Source organism: Xenopus laevis, chromosome 8S (genome assembly GCF_017654675.1).
Source record: "Xenopus laevis strain J_2021 chromosome 8S, Xenopus_laevis_v10.1, whole genome shotgun sequence".
Taxonomy (NCBI): Eukaryota; Metazoa; Chordata; class Amphibia; order Anura; family Pipidae; genus Xenopus; species Xenopus laevis.
This window is the reverse complement of record NC_054386.1, coordinates 87,733,874-87,751,658: the sequence shown is the minus strand read 5'-3', so window position 1 is coordinate 87,751,658 and position 17,785 is coordinate 87,733,874. Positions and strand designations below refer to the sequence as shown.

Below are 17,785 nucleotides of genomic sequence, written 5' to 3'. Positions count from 1 at the left end.
CGGGCAGAAGACTGAAAAAGGCCGGATCCTGGCTGAATCCTGAACCGAATCCTGGATGCATCCCTAGCATATACATACGTAAAAAACACATTCCAAATTTGACATGCTATTTAAGCTATCTTCTCTTACCATATATATTGTAACAACACAACGCAAGATGGAGTTTTGTACTGTATATGTTATGAACAGAGATGTGGGGTTTGTAGCTACATACACTCTATAGATCCACCATGACATACTTTAGCACATGCTCTGTCCACCCATGCCCTACCAATCACGTTTTATTACTAATTATGGCAAAGGTATTGATTTCTCGTTGTGCCTGTCAACTTCAGTTACAATGATATGCATCCAGAGGGAGCGGGGGGCTACACTCAGATTGAAAAGCAGATAGAATCTACATGGATACACCTAGAAAATTCCTTTAACTGTTAATCTAGTCTATAGAATTCAGCCCAGAAACCTTGCCATGCAGATGTATATTATGGGTTCTGATTAAAATGCTTTCATAAGGGATAAAACTGGGCACTGCTGAATTTATCTTATCGTGTGGGAACAAAATCTAGAGATGACGATGAAGATTTTATGAAGAAGCTGATCAGATGAGTAGTGAAACGGCTTCAATGATTATCAATCATTACAATGAAAATCTTCATAGTCATATAATTCACTAGGTTTCCAAGTCCACTGCAAATGTCTCCTGTGCGTCAAAACTAATGCAATTATGCTTGCGTATTGATGCAATTTGGATGCAAGTTGCATCTAGCTTTTTCAGATGGGGAGTTGCATCTCTTCTGGAGTGTGTATTTGAAATGACATTTATACAGAACTTTCTGTGGGAACCCTGAAGGGAACCAGGTCCATAACAGCAGTAGCTCCAGGGTTCCCCAGCATCAACAGACAGGAGAGGCAGAATGGATACACTGGCAACCAAGTACCATGTTCAGGAGCATGTCTGTACTCTGTTTGGACACAGAACAATCCCTTGCAGAGCACCTGGTCTGTTCAAAAATAACCCCTTCTGTGTGCTATCTGCCTTGAAGCTCCAAAACGTAATTACTGCAAGTGGAAGTAATTGCCTGATTACCAGAAAACAAGACGCATTGAGATGTTGGCAGTGTTGGACTGGGATGCCACGGGCTCACCAGAAAACCTTAGATCTTGGGCCCACTGGAAAACTATTATTCCTCCTCTCCTCACTCAAACTCTTTATTATCCTAGACTTTTATATTTACTTACGCTATTCTTTATTTTTTATTTATTTTTGCATTTTTTTACCTATAAAGAAATAGGGAATGACCATAAAATACGCTAAATGTTTAGGAGCAAAAGGCCCACTGACACCTGGGCCCACCGGGAGTTTTCCTGGTATCCCCGTGGGCAGGACCGCCATCATAAATCGCAGGGCCCCATACAACAAAATTCCCTGGGCCCCCTGGGCTGCACCCACCGCAAGCCCCACCTACAGGTCCGCCCTCTCCACCCCACAGGTCCGCCCCCCCCACAATAAAAAAACCAAAAAAACATTGGTGGCTAGGGTTCCCACATGTTAATAAAAAATAAAAAGATATTGGCGGTCAGGGCCCCCCCATAAAAAAACATTTGTGTCCAGGGCCCCCCTATTAAAAAATTTTGGTGGCTAGGACCCCACATGAGAAAAAAAATTGGTGGCCAGGGCCCACCCCATTATGAGAAAATTGGTGGCCAGGGCCCCTTAAACATCCATGCCTTCGCGAAGTCAGCAGCTCTCAGAAAGATGGGGGGCCCGGCTAATCAAGTAAGTGTGGCGTGGCCAGGTCCCCCTTTACCCTCGGGCCCCCTACAACTCTCCCCCCTGTCCCCCCCTGATGGCTGCCCTGCCCGTGGGCCAGTCCGACACAGGATGTTTGTCTTGAAATTTGACTGTACAGTGTTGCGAATAAGGCAGATTATGGTGTGTCGTGTGGAATTGAATATGGTAGATGTCATTGTTTGTATGCTGGAAGTTTTTTAACAAAAGATTTTATTCATTTTGAATTTTGAATGTAGTTTAAGCTTACACAATCCGTTACTAAACAATAAATACAATTTAGTGTACATTCCTTGCTTTACATTACAGAATTTCCAGACAAGAAATGTTAATTCATAATGTAATTAATGGTTTACTTAGATCACATCATTTCAAAATAAAACTGACTGAAGGGAGTGCCTCTGGGTCTAAGCAATTTCTTTGGAGGTTGGGGAATTAATTAACAAGCTGCAAAAGGAATGTGAGGCTAATTGTTTTTGAAATGTAACCTTGATGAGGTGATGTAGGCTTGCCTGTTCCCTTGCTTCTGTCATGCTCAGTTACCCAAAACCCAGAAAAAGACCCAAGGTTCCGGTCTTGGCTCACGCTTCAGCCTATAACTGCCGCCTTTCACTTTGGGAGGAGCCCTCCGCTACTCGGATGCTGCCAGGACTTATAATAGTGAGAGAACCAAGGCTCAGTTTCTGGGCAGGCAAGGGAACCAGAGCATAAATCTGATTGACAGGAATCAAGTAGTACGTAGTCAAGGGACAGGCAGGGTCAAACAGAGCGAGCAATGCAGTACAAAATCAGGATCTGAAAACGTAGTCAAAACAGGCAAGAGGGTCAGGACAGGCAGCAAAATATCAGATTCAGAACAGATATCAAAATATAAATCACACTGATATCAAAATATAAATCCCACCCAGGACCAACTAAACGGAACCTATGTTGGGCAACTTGCATTTAGCACCTGGGCCTTCAATTGGTTGCTTTGGGCTGGAGTCAATGAGAGTGTGACCAGTTAAAATTAGCCATTGATGATTATCCATAGACAGAGGAGCATCTAGATTTCTTTATAGTCTATAAATTGAGACACAATAAACTATGTCATTAGAGGTTTTCTTCTGTACTAACCACAATGCAACAAGAAAAAGGTGTTACATAATTGCGTGCCTATTCAATCCTTTTATATTCCTTTTTAAAGCCTAGTGAAGCAGTGAGTTTTCAACCATTATTTCTAAGTTTACATTGATGTTTTACCCATGTCTTACAGCAAAAATAATGTATTGCCACCCAGATACAGCCACTTTGCTCATACCTGAGGTGGGGGTAATCCCCTTACAAAGAGACAAGTAAGTAAGTCCTCTACTGAGAAACATAATGTCTCTAATAATAAGCTTCCTGAAAAAAAATGATCTATTTATGGCATTTCTTTCATTTCTTTTATGCCCATTAATAAGATCAAAAGAACTCACACCCTCTGCTAAGGAGAAAAGAGGTACTTGGATGCATACATGTGAGAGTTACTCTGTGAGGTCAATACTCTAAACGTACAGGCCATCCTTGTAGCCTAGAATGATTGAGTACATTAGTCACTTATCTTGAAATGAGATAGTAATCTGCAACTGATTATTACATTCCCTGGTAGCAAGTCAGACCCGTAGCCATTAAAATCACACCTTCCATGTATCAGTGCTGAAGATTCTCTTCTAGGATATCACCACCAAATTATGTTCATCTAGATAACAATAAAGAACTGACGTTTTGAATCAATAATGTCTACGGGTCCATGGGCTATACATAGCTATCTGGAAAGGATATTCATGCTCCAAGGAAGTCCCATATATTGGTCAAAAAGACATCGCATCTCTAGTCTTATATGCTTTTAGTGCAATGGTTTTAAATACTCGTATTTGGTAGCCAACAGAGAAGGGAGAAGATGGCACTGTGAGGGATACATGTTATCTGCCCCATCTTTAGTCATCACATCGCCATCTCTGTGACAATTACTGGGCTGTTCTTGGCATTTAAGGATCTCAGACACTAACCTTGTAAAAGTGGCCATAGGGGCACAGATAATATCGTATGAAAAATTTCTTGTACCATATTCGGTTAGTGTATGGTGGGAGACAAGTCGATATCGGCAGAAGACTTGGATATCAGTCGGCTCGTCCATTGGGCTAGCCAGAAAATGTTGATCGGGAGGCTTTGAAGGCACCCAAACATTGTTAGTGCTGAAACGTCAGATAAAGGTAGAATTCTATTGTTGTCTACCTGTATATCTGACGATTCAGATGTGTATTGAAATAAAATATCTTGGAAAGATCTTTTCCAGGAAAAGAGAGAAGATAAAAACATGTCTTTACTGCAGGATGAAAAAGAAGATCTGTTGCTTAAAACATAAAGATCTGGATACATGCGGCTGAATAATCACGCTCGGGGAGTTTAGGTTCTGGTCCACCTTCATCACCAAATTATTATTATTATAATACACAAATTTATAAAATTCCAACATATTGTGCAGCGTTGTACAATAATTGGTGTATACATTAAACTTACAAGAACACATACAAATAACCAACAACCAATACAGAAGATAAAGGGGGTCTTGCCCCAAAGAGCTTAAAAATAAGTCAAGTGATGTCAACCCATGTGCTCATTGTGTTCCTATAAATAATTTATCTGGCTTCAAGCCTGGTTCCAAAGTACCATCTGCAGACATATTTTTTTAGGAATTAACTGTTCTATTACTTACAAATTGTCCAACAGCATGGCACTAGGTCAGTTCATATTTTCTACATAGAGGAAATCAAAATGCTTTTTGAGCTAAGGGTTTTACAATCATCTCCAGAGTAACTGTTTTGTAGGGCCTTGAAAGTTGCAGTTCATAGTCTATCCATGGGGAAGTTTTTAATTTCCAAAGAGCTCTATAGTCAGCTATCAGCAAAGTCCAAACTGCTGTCTTTGAGAGGTAAGTCTAGCGCATCAGCCATTGATTAAATGGTTTTTCACTTTAATAACATGCTCTAAAAGGTCACATTTCTACATCAGCAAGGTGAAAAAGTGAAAGTCTACTTTTACAAGGCATGCCTGCTGTGCTAGCTCTGTAACTTTTACCTAAATTCCATTTAAAGAGAATATCTGCTTTCTATAGGAATGAGAATTTCATCCTAACTCCCCCACCACATATACTAAAAAACAAGGGAACTATAGTTGCTGAAATTGTAGAAATTGGAAAGAGTCCATGCAATTGTGAAATAGTAGCCAAAATATTGATAAAGTTAAAAAACTTTATTAGGACATGCATAAGCCTAACACGTTTCGTGCCTAAAGTGGGCACTTACTCATAGGCTCTAGTTGCTGAAATTAGTTAAATAGGATTGTCTCGAAGAAGGTGGCTGTAGAGAACCATTCTCAGGGCGTTACACTGATACAGTCAAATCCAAAGAACAACAAAGTAGCCAAGTCTTAAACTGACTCCAACTCACTAAAGGGTGGAGATATTGCAAGCTAGTAAATCAATAATTTCCTTTGTGTTTATTTTAATACCTGGGGATTTAGGCTGTTCCTAGGCATAGAACAAAAATTATATTTATACAGGTATGGGATCCGTTATCCAGAAAGATCCAAATTATGGAAAGGCCGTCTCCCATAGATATAAATAAAATTCAAAATTTTTCTAATTTTTTAAAATAATTTCCTTTTTCTCTGTAAAAATAAAACAGTACCATGTACTTGATCTAAACTACAATATAAATAATCATTTACATGATTCTTTACTAGACTTAAGGTATGAAGATCCAAATTACATAAAGATCCGTTATCCAGAACACCACAGGTCCCCAGCATTCTGGATAACAGGTCCCATACTTGTATGAAAATATAAGGTCTTCTTCTATTTAGCCGTTTCTTCACTAATGGAAGCCTGCAGAAGGAAACTCAATGTACAATTGCAGCTAAAGAATTTAGGGTAGAAGGTCCTTTTTATAATAACTCACTGATTTCTGCTGTATATCATTACAATAATAGAATGGTTTAGCCCAAGCCTGAGAGACAAAAAGGAGAATTTCCAGCATATGAAAACCCTGTGTCACATTTCCAAATTATAACTGACATAAATAAGATGAACAAACAAATGTCACTATGTATAAAATTACAAATAGAAGCAATCAGCCTCTTTATATCTCTATATAATCTACAGTCTGGTCATTTCCCTATGGGACCAGACTGTAAATGATATCCTTATAAACGGTGAGTTCTGACGTCAGAACGCACTGTTTATAACAGGGGTCCCCGTCCACCGAATTTGATGTCGCGCATCCGAATTGGACGCCGCCGCATTCAAATTGAATGCTGGCACACCCAAATTGGACGCCAGCAACCAGAATTGGACGCCAACCCCCTCCACTCCCCTCCCGACATTTCACACAAAATGTAGATTATAATGCATAATGTACCCCTACTGACATTTATAAAACTATTAGAAGTCATCTCTGAGTTATCTGACCTGTATAAAAGCATTTATATGGTCACCAGGGCCGGATTTACATAGTGGGCGCCGCTAGGCCCACTGCCGTTCGTCCCCCCTGTCCCCTCCAGCGGGACAGGAGCAATGGGGATTTTGGGCATGGGAAATTTAGAAAATTATTGGATCTTCAGCGTATCCCCAGTGTTTTTGAACCAATTTGGGTTTGGTTGGGCAACATGCCGCCCCCCTAAAATCCTGCCGCCCTAGGCCCGGGCCTAGGTGGCCTTTCCACAAATCCGGGCCTGATGGTCACATAACTCCTCGGTGACATAATATCTTTATAAATTACAGTATGGGGTACATTATCCACTATATAATACACAAAAGCTATGAATATCTTGTAAATTCTATCCTTATAAACGGTGAGTTCTGATGTCATCAGTTATAAACGGTGAGTTCTGATGTCATCAGTTATAAACGGTGAGTTCTGATGTCATTTCTGTCACATGACTCACTGAGCCTTCGGCCTCGTGTTTTTATATGGTCATGAAACTCCTCGGTAACTTATAATATCCTTATATTTTACAAGAGGGGGTACTTTATTCACTATATATCTGCATTAACTGTATATACTAGACTAGTCAGATTTATTATATTATTTGACTTGGCTGGTAACATACGACAGATTTTACTGTTGCTAATAATGCCTATTGAGAAGGTTGCTCAAGCAATATATAATTCCAAAAATGCAACTTCTATATTGTCATATAGTGATGGGCGAATTTTTCTGGTTTCAGTTTGCTGACGGAGAAATACACGTGCAATTAGAATTTTGACGCCTGCGTCAATTAAAGTCAATGTGTGTCCAAATAATGTTGACGCGTGACAGTTTTGACACAACCAACTTTTCTGACGTGTGTCCAAATTTTCGCTGCAGTTTTGCTAACTTATTTGCCAGTGGCAAAACGCCAAAATTCCTGTGAATTTGTGCCTGCCGAATTAATCATTTATCACTATTAGTGATGGCCGAATAAATTTGCCTGGCACTAATTTGCACCGAATTTCTGTGTTTTGCCGCCAGTGAATAAATTAAAATAAATTAAATAAATTAAATAAACCTCCCGCGAAAATTCGCCGGCATCAATTTCCTATTTTCTTTATTTTGCGTGAAAATGTCAGATTTTCATGATTTTTTTGTGAAAATGTCAGAATTTCAAGATTTTTCCGATTTCACAATTTTTCCGTATATTTTTTTTGGGGAAATTCGCAAATTTTTGGCGAAGTGAAATCGGAGAAATTCGCCCATCACTAATCACTATTGTCAGGTTAAGTAAATCATACAAAAAAAGGGTACATGTATAGAAATTCTTGATTCAAACTAAGATATAATTAATCTTATTGGCAAAATAATCCTATTTGGTTTAATTTAATGTTTAGATGATTTTCTAGTAGATTTAAGGCATGAAGATCTAAATTAAGGAAAGATCCATTATACAGAAAATCACAGGCCCCGAGCATTCTGGATAACAGGTCCCATACCTGTATATATAATTATGGCTTCCTAAAAGACCAACATGGACATCTAGACATCATGGAAGAACTTTTGCTTTATATGGTACCCAAATATCTCCTACATTACATTAATAAAAAGCCCTATACTATACAATAAGGGGATAACAAATGCCCACCGAGTATTAAATTCCTTTTGAAGAGAGGATTCCCATAGCTTAATGCCACATTAAAAAGCATTGTCTTCAAGAAAACTCTTTTTGCCAAGCTGAACAAAACAGAGAGAGATGATCTCCTAGTAGAAGATCACAGTTATCTCTATTACTGAGACCCAAACATGAACAACTTCATATGTATAAGTATGCATAGCCTCCTGTACAAATCAGAAAAATGGGTGAGAGCTTTTATTTATAGCTTCATTCATACGGTCTCCCCTACTAAGTCTGTCATTGTTATGATTCTTGCTACAAGTAGGCAGTATACAACATGGATAGGCATTATGTCCTTAACGGGAAAGCCTGCATTTGTTATGACACACACAAGATATGTTTGTCATCACAAAAAATAAAGGACACTTTAAAACTGTATACAATATAATCTATTGAAGACAATCTGGAGCTCCAGGGGTAAAACATAAGAAATGCTGAATGTCAGTCTTACAAGGATAAGAACGTTTTGGCTCAGTTCCTGAAAGGCAAGAGCCAAAACTATCCACTTATATTTTGGTGTAAAACATAGGAAGCTTCTGGGCTTCTTTAATAAAGTGGCTACATGTAAAGTGCAGCAAGATCAGTATAGTTAGCTATACTTTCCGCCACAATATATATATTATTGCACCTTCAGCTAGTTATTGGACAATGTAGAATTTCATGCTTAAAGTACCTGGAACCTTTGCAGCTCTCTCTGGAGTCTCTCTTGGTCTCCAGCCTCATCCTCCACCGTCAAGCTGGAGTTGTACAGAGTCAGTTCCGTGTCTCTCAGCCATGTTTTCAACTCCTTTACACGTTGATCTAGCTGCTGTAGCAAGTTTCCACTCCCAGGAGACAGAACAACCTGAGTGGCTGAACCTGATAGCGCCTCAGAGAGAGATTTCTAAGAAAAAGAATTGGGAAAAAAAATATATACATACACAATTTAAAAAAAAAAAAAAAACAATAATAAAAAAAAAAAATATATATATATATATTAATCCTTTTTCCTGTGAGTGCCGTCACTTTTGGATGGACCTTATCGCTTTTATTTAGGCTGGCACCCAGGCTGACATTTATCTTATGGTGTGCGCTCCACGAACGGACTATATATATATATATATATATATATATATAATCCAAACATCTCCCGCACACCGTTTACAATTATAAAGATCCGGGTGCCTCCTCTGCATGCTTCATCCATATATATCAAAAGAGTTGGAGCACACCGGTATTATGAACAAAGTTAAAACATATTACTTTTATTGATCCATCTAAAACAGGCCAACGTTTCGGTCTCCTCCTAAGACCTTTATCAAGACCTGAGAGGTCTATGTTTTAACTTTGTTCATAATACCGGTGTGCTCCAACTCTTTTGATATATATATATATATATATATATGTATATTAATATATATATGTATATATATATATATATATATATATATATATATATATATATATATATATAATGCTAATGAGCACAAAAAATATAAAAAGGGGGGTATGCAGAAACTATATTTCAGAGGAGGAACAATGAACAGCTGGTTGGCAAATGTTTTTCAGATATAATGTTGTTTTAGAGCTTCCCCAGACGTAATTTCCTGGTAACTACTTTGAGTGCTAGTTCATTACCCTGGTTAGCAGCCACTATAATGTCAACCCCTAGAATCTGCTATCAGATAGTTCATGTTAGTATGATCTTGGAATGATCAAGGTCAAACCTTTCTGATCTTTCATCTTCCAAACCTCTTAGTCTGCCATCATGTTCTTTGGTGTCTCCTTCCTCCTTCCACATAAAATCTCTATGTGACTTGTCCTGCACTACTGTTCCATAAAAACCAAGAATTCTGTATTCTATCATCTCACACACCCATCCGTGTTCTTTATAGTCTAATGCAAAACTCTATTTTGCATCTTCCCTTTGTCCTTACCAGTCACCATTTACAAAGTAGGAATAAAATAAAAATGATATGTGTATGAATTGGTCACCCAATTTATGGTTTCATAGAGCACGCTTACCTTCAGCATCTCCCACTTTTCCCGGATGAGTTCTTCCTTGTTGAGTATGCCGTCAGAAAGTGGAGATCCCTCAAGTTTAAGAGCTTCAAGCTGACTTAGTAGGGCCTGGACCCTGTCTTCTCTAAGCGACATCTCCACATTGCACCTCTATAAGAAACAAAATTCTAGATAATATACAAGGTAGCATTATGGGATTAAGTGATTTCTGACACATATTAAAGTATAGCAACAGTTGATTCCTCCCTTCACCCTAGAGTACAATTTCTGCACCTATATCTACCAGTGGGGGTAGAAAGCCAATTCAGGGTTGCCAGGTCTAATTTTCAAAAACAGCCAAAGTCTGCAACAAAACCAGCCCAAAACTAGCCAAGAGGCACTTCAATAGTAGCCCCAAAATAGCACAATATGTGCAGTGAAAAAAAAAAGTCTAAAAAGAGAATATGTGTGAAAATACGACTTTTTCAATTTTTCACAGATTTACTAATTTTTCCATGAAGCAAAATGGGACAGATTCGCCCATTACCGGGAGCGTAACTACAGAGTGGGGCCCAGGAGATATAGGGGCTCCATAAGGCCCTTATTCATATACAATTTCAATAAATATTGGTAAAACAGCTCAACCTCTAGACATTTTGGTGGGCAGCAGATTTTTGCTTGAAATTGAGGAAATTCACCAGAAAATGCAAGAATGCTTAAGAGTGATGGGAGACTGGGTAAATCTGGTAACTCCCGACTCCTACAGAAGTCAGTCCCATTGCATGCTGGGTATTCTAGTCTTACATTAAACTTGGCAGTCAGCAAATTGTTAAACAAAAACTAAATTACCCAACATGCATTGGGAGATGAAGGCTTGGCACATTAGGGCAATAAAAAACTTGGTTTCCAAAGAACAAACCAGCCAAAGACCAAAAAAGGAGCCCAAATCCGTACCTTAGCTAGTTTGTACTGTCTGGGCTTTAAATTAGTAGCCCAATTTGGCTGGAAACCCACCAACCTGGCAACCCTTGTTATCCCCTACCATGAGTTGTGGCAATAAAAGAATCATCATTGGTTTGGAGTAACATACACATTTCAACAGCTACAATTAGTTAGCCCCAGAGTCTTATGTAGCTACATCCTCCTTTTATTAATGTATGAGAGCTGCCATACTGCTTAACCCCAGATTCCTGCTTAATTTTTGGAATGATTAAATAGCTTTACTATTGCTTTTTAACAACGCATCTTGCAGACATGAGCGTGTCTAACAGTGTCTAATAAGCTTCAGAGACAACATTCAGAATGCTCTCCCAAAAGGCCAGCCTTGCCTACCTAGAAATAATATTCCCAATTTATCTGGCAGCTGTAGTCATACTCTAGCATTTCCAATTCCCTGCTTAATATAGTACCATTTGGGAAATGCTGTATTTTCATTATTAATGGCAATTTATAAAACAGCTTTTATTAAAGGCCCTTGTAATTAGACACTCATTTAAGATAATGAGCACGAGGCCTTTCCATGTACCATTCAGCTTCCCTCTGACAACCTGTTGTTATAGCAAATAAATTCTCTGCAGGACCTTTCTACATTACATGGAAATACAAGTGACATTGCTCTGCATTTACAAAAGGACTTTTCCACTTAGGAGCATCCAAACAGTAGGCTCTGATCCTTTATATGGCGTAAGCTCTTTAGGTAAGTACTCTGCACTTATGTGACTGTACCTACTACATGCAACTTTTTTTAAAAACTTTGTAAACACTACAGCAGTGATCCCCTTGGATGTTGCTCCCAGTAGCCTAAAAGCAAGTGCTTATATAATTCCAGGCTTGGGGCAAGTTTTGGTTCTATAAAAACAAGATGTACTGCCAAACAAAGTCTCCTATAGGCTAGCGGTCCATATAGGGGCTACCAAACGGCCAATCACAGCCCATATTTGGCACCCCCCGGGACCTTTTTGCATGTTTATGTTGCTCTCCAACTGTTTTCTATATTTTGATTGTTTCTCAAGGCTTAAACATTGTTGGGGACCCCTGCACTACAGAATCAAGAGACACTATCTTTTTGTAGCCTTTGAATATTATTGAAAAAATGGTTGAAAATACGGTATCAGTGTCATGTGAGGACTAGTGATGGGCGAATCTGTCCCCGCTTTGCAGAAAAAATTGTGAAACTGCTAAAAAATTTGCAAAACACATTGAAGTCAAAGGGCGTCAAAATTATTTTGGCGTACAACAATTTTTACACGCGCAACTATTTTGTCCACATGCATTAAAGTCAATGGGCATATGAATAATTGTGACGCGCGACAATTTTAATAGAGGATATATATTTAATAGAGGAGGGCATAAATAGAAAGATAAGAAACAAAATGTAACAATAGCAATGAAAATTGTAACCTTATAGAATATAATACTATAATATTATAGTATTATATTATATCATAATATTAGTATTATATAATTAGGCAGGGCCAGATTTACATAGTGGGCACCCCTAGGCACACTGCAGTTCGTCGCCCCTGTCCCCTCCCCTTTATCCATGCAAATTTCTAACATCAATGGGGAATAGCGCATGGAGATTTAAAAAAATTATTGTTTTCTCCAGCGCATCCCCAGTGTTTTTGAACCAATGTGGGTGTGGTTGGGTAGCATGCTGCCCCCCTAAAATTCTGCCGCCCTAGGCCCGGGCCTTGGTGGCCTTTCGAAATCCAGGCCTGTAATTAGGTCAGTGACTCCAATCTGAAAGCTGAGTCTGAAGAGGAAGGCAAGTAATTCAAGAAGTATGAAAAATAAAAGATTAGTTGAAAAGTAACTAACAATAGGTCATCCTATAACATACAAGAAGTTAACCTGAAGGTGAACCACCCCTTTAAAGAGGCCATACGTTGGCAAATGTTGTACGGCAGTGATCCCCAACCAGTGGCTCCTTTAGAACCTACCTGTTCACATAGAGGATACCAAATAACCAATCACAGCTGTTATTTGGCACCACCAGGAACATGCTAGTGTTGCTCCCCAACTCTTTTTACATTTGAATGTAGCTCATGGGTAAAAAAGGTTGGGGACCCCTGGTGTACAGTATCTGAATGATCAGCCCACTGTATGACAAGTTTATGGGGTATATTTATCAAAGAGTGAAGTTAATAGTGAAGTTCCGCCACTAGAGTGAAATTCCGCCACTCTCCATCCGTTTCTATGGGGTTTTTAAAGTGTATTTATCAAAGAGTGAACTTTCACTTTCACCCATTGATAAATACGCCTTTCAAAATCCCATAGAAATGAATTGAGAGCTGCGGAATTTTACTCTAGTGTCGGAACTTCACTCTTTGATAAATTTACCCCTGAGACTCTCATATTGCCATCCTTCTTAGCATCCTTCTTTGACCTGTGACCATTTTGTCTTTTCCCAGCATCAAACTGTGACCTCTGCTTGGTTTGTTCTGATGGACTCTGCTCCACCCTACATCTCTGAACTCATCTCTATATACTCACCCACTCGCTTACTACGCTCCTCTACTGACCTGCTACTCAACTCTTCTCTCATTACCTCCTCACATGCTCGCATTCAAGACTTTGCAAGGGCTGCACCCCTCCTCTGGAACGCTCTCCCACGGTCTGTCCGACTTTCTCCCAACCTTTCTGCTTTCAAAAAATCTCTGAAAACGCACTTCTTTCGAGAAGCCTACCCTCACTCTGCTTAACTACCAAACGCAACACCACATACAGTACCACATTTCTCACCCACTTACTTCGATCTTGCCCACTCCCACACCTTGTGTATTACTCCCTTCCCTTTAGACTGTATGCCTATGCACAGGGCCTTCCTCACCTTTTTGTACCTGTATTGATTGTGATGTTTGTTACTCCATATATTCTATATATGTAATTCATGTGATGTAGTTGTATAATCACATTTACTTTACAGTGCTACGCAATATGTTGGCGCTATATAAATACATGTTAATAATAATAAATGGACTCCCTAGGAGAAACCTATTGACACTTTCACAACCAGTGGCAAGTATAGGAAACCCCTTCCATCTTTAGTGTTTCAAGACAATTGTATAGACAGTTAATGGCCAAACAAGGTAAACAGGGCATTTGGTTGGCATGAGAGACCTTGGTGATTCAGATCAAGGGATTCCTGATAATGACAAAGACTGCTTAGGTGGCAGTGGCTAAAGTGAGGACATTATGGAAGTCTTTATGGGAGACTGCACCATGATGCTGCATTGTACAATCTATTGAGAGATTCACAAGAGGAAATTCAGTGAGGATACATCCGTTGGGGCCATGAATAAACATGAGTTTGTTAATTATTCAGTAGCCATTAATCAGAAGACACCACGGCTCTAGAGCAACTCCAGAAATAAAAGCAAATATCTGATTGGCCGCTGTAGGTAACAGAGCTAGGGCTGATGCTGCTGTGCATAATGTTCTCTACTTCAGAAGCGTTTTATTGGAGTAGGCGGCAGTCAGAATGCTTGTGCGAGCCTAACTGCAACCAATACTCCAGGGCCATGGTGATTTTGCTGCATTTTGTATTTGTTACATTTCACAAGATATCATTTCACCTTGATATCAGTCACAACACTCACATCTGCCTGATTTATGTCCCCCTCTCTAGAGATCAACAGAGAAGCAATTGCAGCCTTTAAGAAGCATCAAGGCAAAGTTGCAGACTCCAGCAAATGTGTTAAGCTACAACTGCTAAATATGAACAGCACACTGTGGAGTAATGATACCCTGCTGTTATTTGTAGCTAAATCGCAGTGACCAGTGAGAATGAGCTCCCAAGAACACACTGGTGGTTTCAGCATACCTCCCAACATTTTGGAAATAAAAAGAGGGACAAAAAAGTTGCCATGTGGCGAATTTTTGGCCACGCCCATTTCTGTGGCCACACCCCCAATTACCATGTTAATTTTACAACATTTGGCAGGTTATGAAGAATTGAACATATTTCTGTGATTTTTTTTCAGTTATTACATTGCATTACATTACATTACTTCATTGCTAATGAAGGTGAATTGCCCTTTAAGCTGTAACTATATTGTTACAATTACTTATTTGCTTATCTCAAAATTGTTACAAAAGTATCTTATCTGCAGCTGTGGCTGTTCTGGGCTCTCTGACAAAAGCCAATTAAGTTAGAAACTTTGTTTCTTTTTTTGCCTGTTCAGTGCATAGAAAAAACAAACAAGGGACTGTGGGTTGAGCTGTCAAAAGATGGACTGTCCCTCTAAAAACGGGACAGTTGGGAGGTATGTGATGCATTGTATGATGCATTTTGAGTCCAAACTGCATAAGAAGGTCTATTAAAGGAAAACTATACCCCCGAACAATATAGGTCTCTATAAAAATATATTGAATAAAATGGCTTATATGTAAAACCCTGCTTCATGTAAATAAACCATTTTCATAATAATATACATTTTTAGTAGTAGGTGCCATTGGGTAATCATAAATAGAAAATTGCCATTTTGAAAAATAAGGGCCGCCCCCTGGGATCATAGGATTCACTGTGCACACAAACAAACCAAACAAACCACACATGATAGGTCACATGAGCCAATTAACAGACAGACTTATGTCTTTTGCTTCCACACTTCTTCCTGTTACAGTTAGAGCTGCAGTATTTTTGGTCAGGTGATCTCTGAGGCAGCACACAGAATATCATAAAATCGTGGTTCAAGGCAAGAGAGAGGGCGATATTTACTTAAATATATATACCAGTTTGATAAGATTCTTCAATATGCTACTTAATTTGATATAAACTATCTGTTGCTTAAATATTCATTTTGGGGCTATAGTTTTCCTTTAAAGGGATGGTTCACCTTTACGTTAACTTTTAGTATGTTATAGAATGGCTCATTCTAAGCAACTTTTCAATTGGTCTTTGTTTTTTCTTTTTTATCGTTTTTGAATTATTTGCCTTCTTCTTCTTCTGACTCCTTCCAATTTTCAAATGGGGGTCGCTGATCACATCTAAAAAAACAAATGCTCTGTAAGGCTACAAATGTATTGTTATTGCTACTTTTTATTACTCATCCTTCTATCCAGACCTCTCCTATTTATATTCCAGTCTCTTATTCAGATCAATGCATGGTTGCTAGTAACCAGAATGCTGAAATTGCAAACTGGAGAGCTGCTGAATAAAAAACGAAACTCAAAAACCTCAAATAATAAAAAATAAAAACCAATTGCTAATTGTTTTAGAATACCACTCTCTACATCATACCAAAAGTTAATTCAAAGGTGAACAACCCCTTTAAGCCAACGCCTATTTTTTTTAATTCCTTGATTTTTAAAGTTTTAAGAAGAGAGGTGTTGGGAAAGGTTATAAAAGGAAACACAAATAGATTGTATAGGAGAAGAAAAGCCAAAGCCTTCTATAATAAATGTTTCCTTTTAAATCAAGATCCATCCAAACTAAACCCGGGAATAAGCTTCACAACCCCTAAGCCTTTTCCTTTCAAGAGCTGTAAACATATTAAAGGAGAAATTCATCTTATGTTTTAATATGGTCCAATTATAGGCATGGTCTATGTGCACTGAGACTGAATGGGGTCTGGCTGTAGCAGTGGGGTAAATAGGGGATCCCGAGCCTATGTGTAAAAACTGCGCCTGGGCCCCATCCCTGCTTATCCCCCACCTGGATCACACACAAGCTGTGTCTCTGGTGTGCCCTATGGGGAGGGCTGTACCTAGTTGTGGTCGCATTCCCTGCTTCCCATTCCCGGTTGTTACGCCAGTGAGTTTTAGATACATTTTAAAGGAGAACTAAACCAGAAGAATTAATATTGCTAAAAATTCCATATTTTATATCATTAAAAAGAAAAAGTCACGGGAAATAATTTTTTTTAGCTAATACTACTGCTCCAGCAGAATTCTGCACTGAAATCCATTTCTCAAAAGAGCAAACAGATTTTTTTATATTTAATTTTGAAATCTGACATGGGGCTAGACATATTGTCAGTTTCCTAGCTGCTAAACTTTAGTCAATCTTTACTGCTGTACTGCAAGTAGGAGTGATATCACCCCTCCCCCCCCAGCAGCCTAACAACAGAACAATGGGAAAGTAACCAGATAGCAGCTCCCTAACACAAGATAACAGCTGCCTGATAGATCTAAGAACAAAACTCAATAGTAAAATCCAGGTCCCAATGCGACACATTCAGTTACATAGAGTAACAGCCTGCCAGAAAGCAGTTCCATCCTAAAGTGCTGGCACTTTCTGAAAGCACATGACCAGGCAAAATGACCTGAGATGCACCTACACACCAATATTACAACTAAAAAAATGCACTTGCTGGTTCAGGAATGAAATTTTATATTGTAGAGTGAATTATTTGCAGTGTAAACAGTGTAATTTTCAAATAAAAATCACATCATAAAAATCAGAATCCCTTTAACTTATTGCACCAGCCTGACTTTCAGCTTTTCAATAACAGCAATGATCCAGGACTTCAAACTTGTCACAGGGGGTCGCCATCTTGGAAAGTATCTCAGTGGGCTCTGAGCAGCTGTTGAGAAGATAAACTTAGGGTTGTTGCAAATTATCAAGCAGAAAATGAGATTGGCCCAGGGTCGGACTGGGGGGCCCGGGGGCCTACCGGGACTGCTGTCCAGGGCCTCCCCACCCGCCCCTACTATAAGGTGCCGCATGGCGCACACACATGGTGGAATTCCATTATGTGGGGAGAGGGGGTCTGACCAGGCCAGTCCGACACTGGATTGGCCTGTAATATAAGCTGATGCTACAGGGCTGATTGTTAAATTCAGATGTTAATTGCACTGGTTTCTGTGCTGCCATGTAGTAATTATCTGTATTAATTACTAATC

At 39.1% G+C, this 17,785-nt stretch overlaps 2 protein-coding genes across 2 annotated transcripts in view; one reads left to right on the top strand and one right to left on the bottom strand.

Moving 5' to 3' along the window:
- Positions 1–17,785, top strand: part of LOC108700312 — a 782,191-nt gene that overhangs the window by 614,805 nt on the left and 149,601 nt on the right. The window lies entirely within an intron of this gene.
- Positions 1–17,785, bottom strand: part of LOC108700313 (A-kinase anchor protein 6) — a 117,357-nt gene that overhangs the window by 14,954 nt on the left and 84,618 nt on the right. The window contains exons 10-11 of the mRNA XM_018233403.2: positions 9,962–10,108; positions 8,631–8,840 (exon numbers count right to left, since the gene is read on the bottom strand). Coding sequence (XP_018088892.1) covers positions 8,631–8,840; positions 9,962–10,108 — 357 coding nt within the window. The remainder of the gene's footprint in view (positions 1–8,630; positions 8,841–9,961; positions 10,109–17,785) is intronic.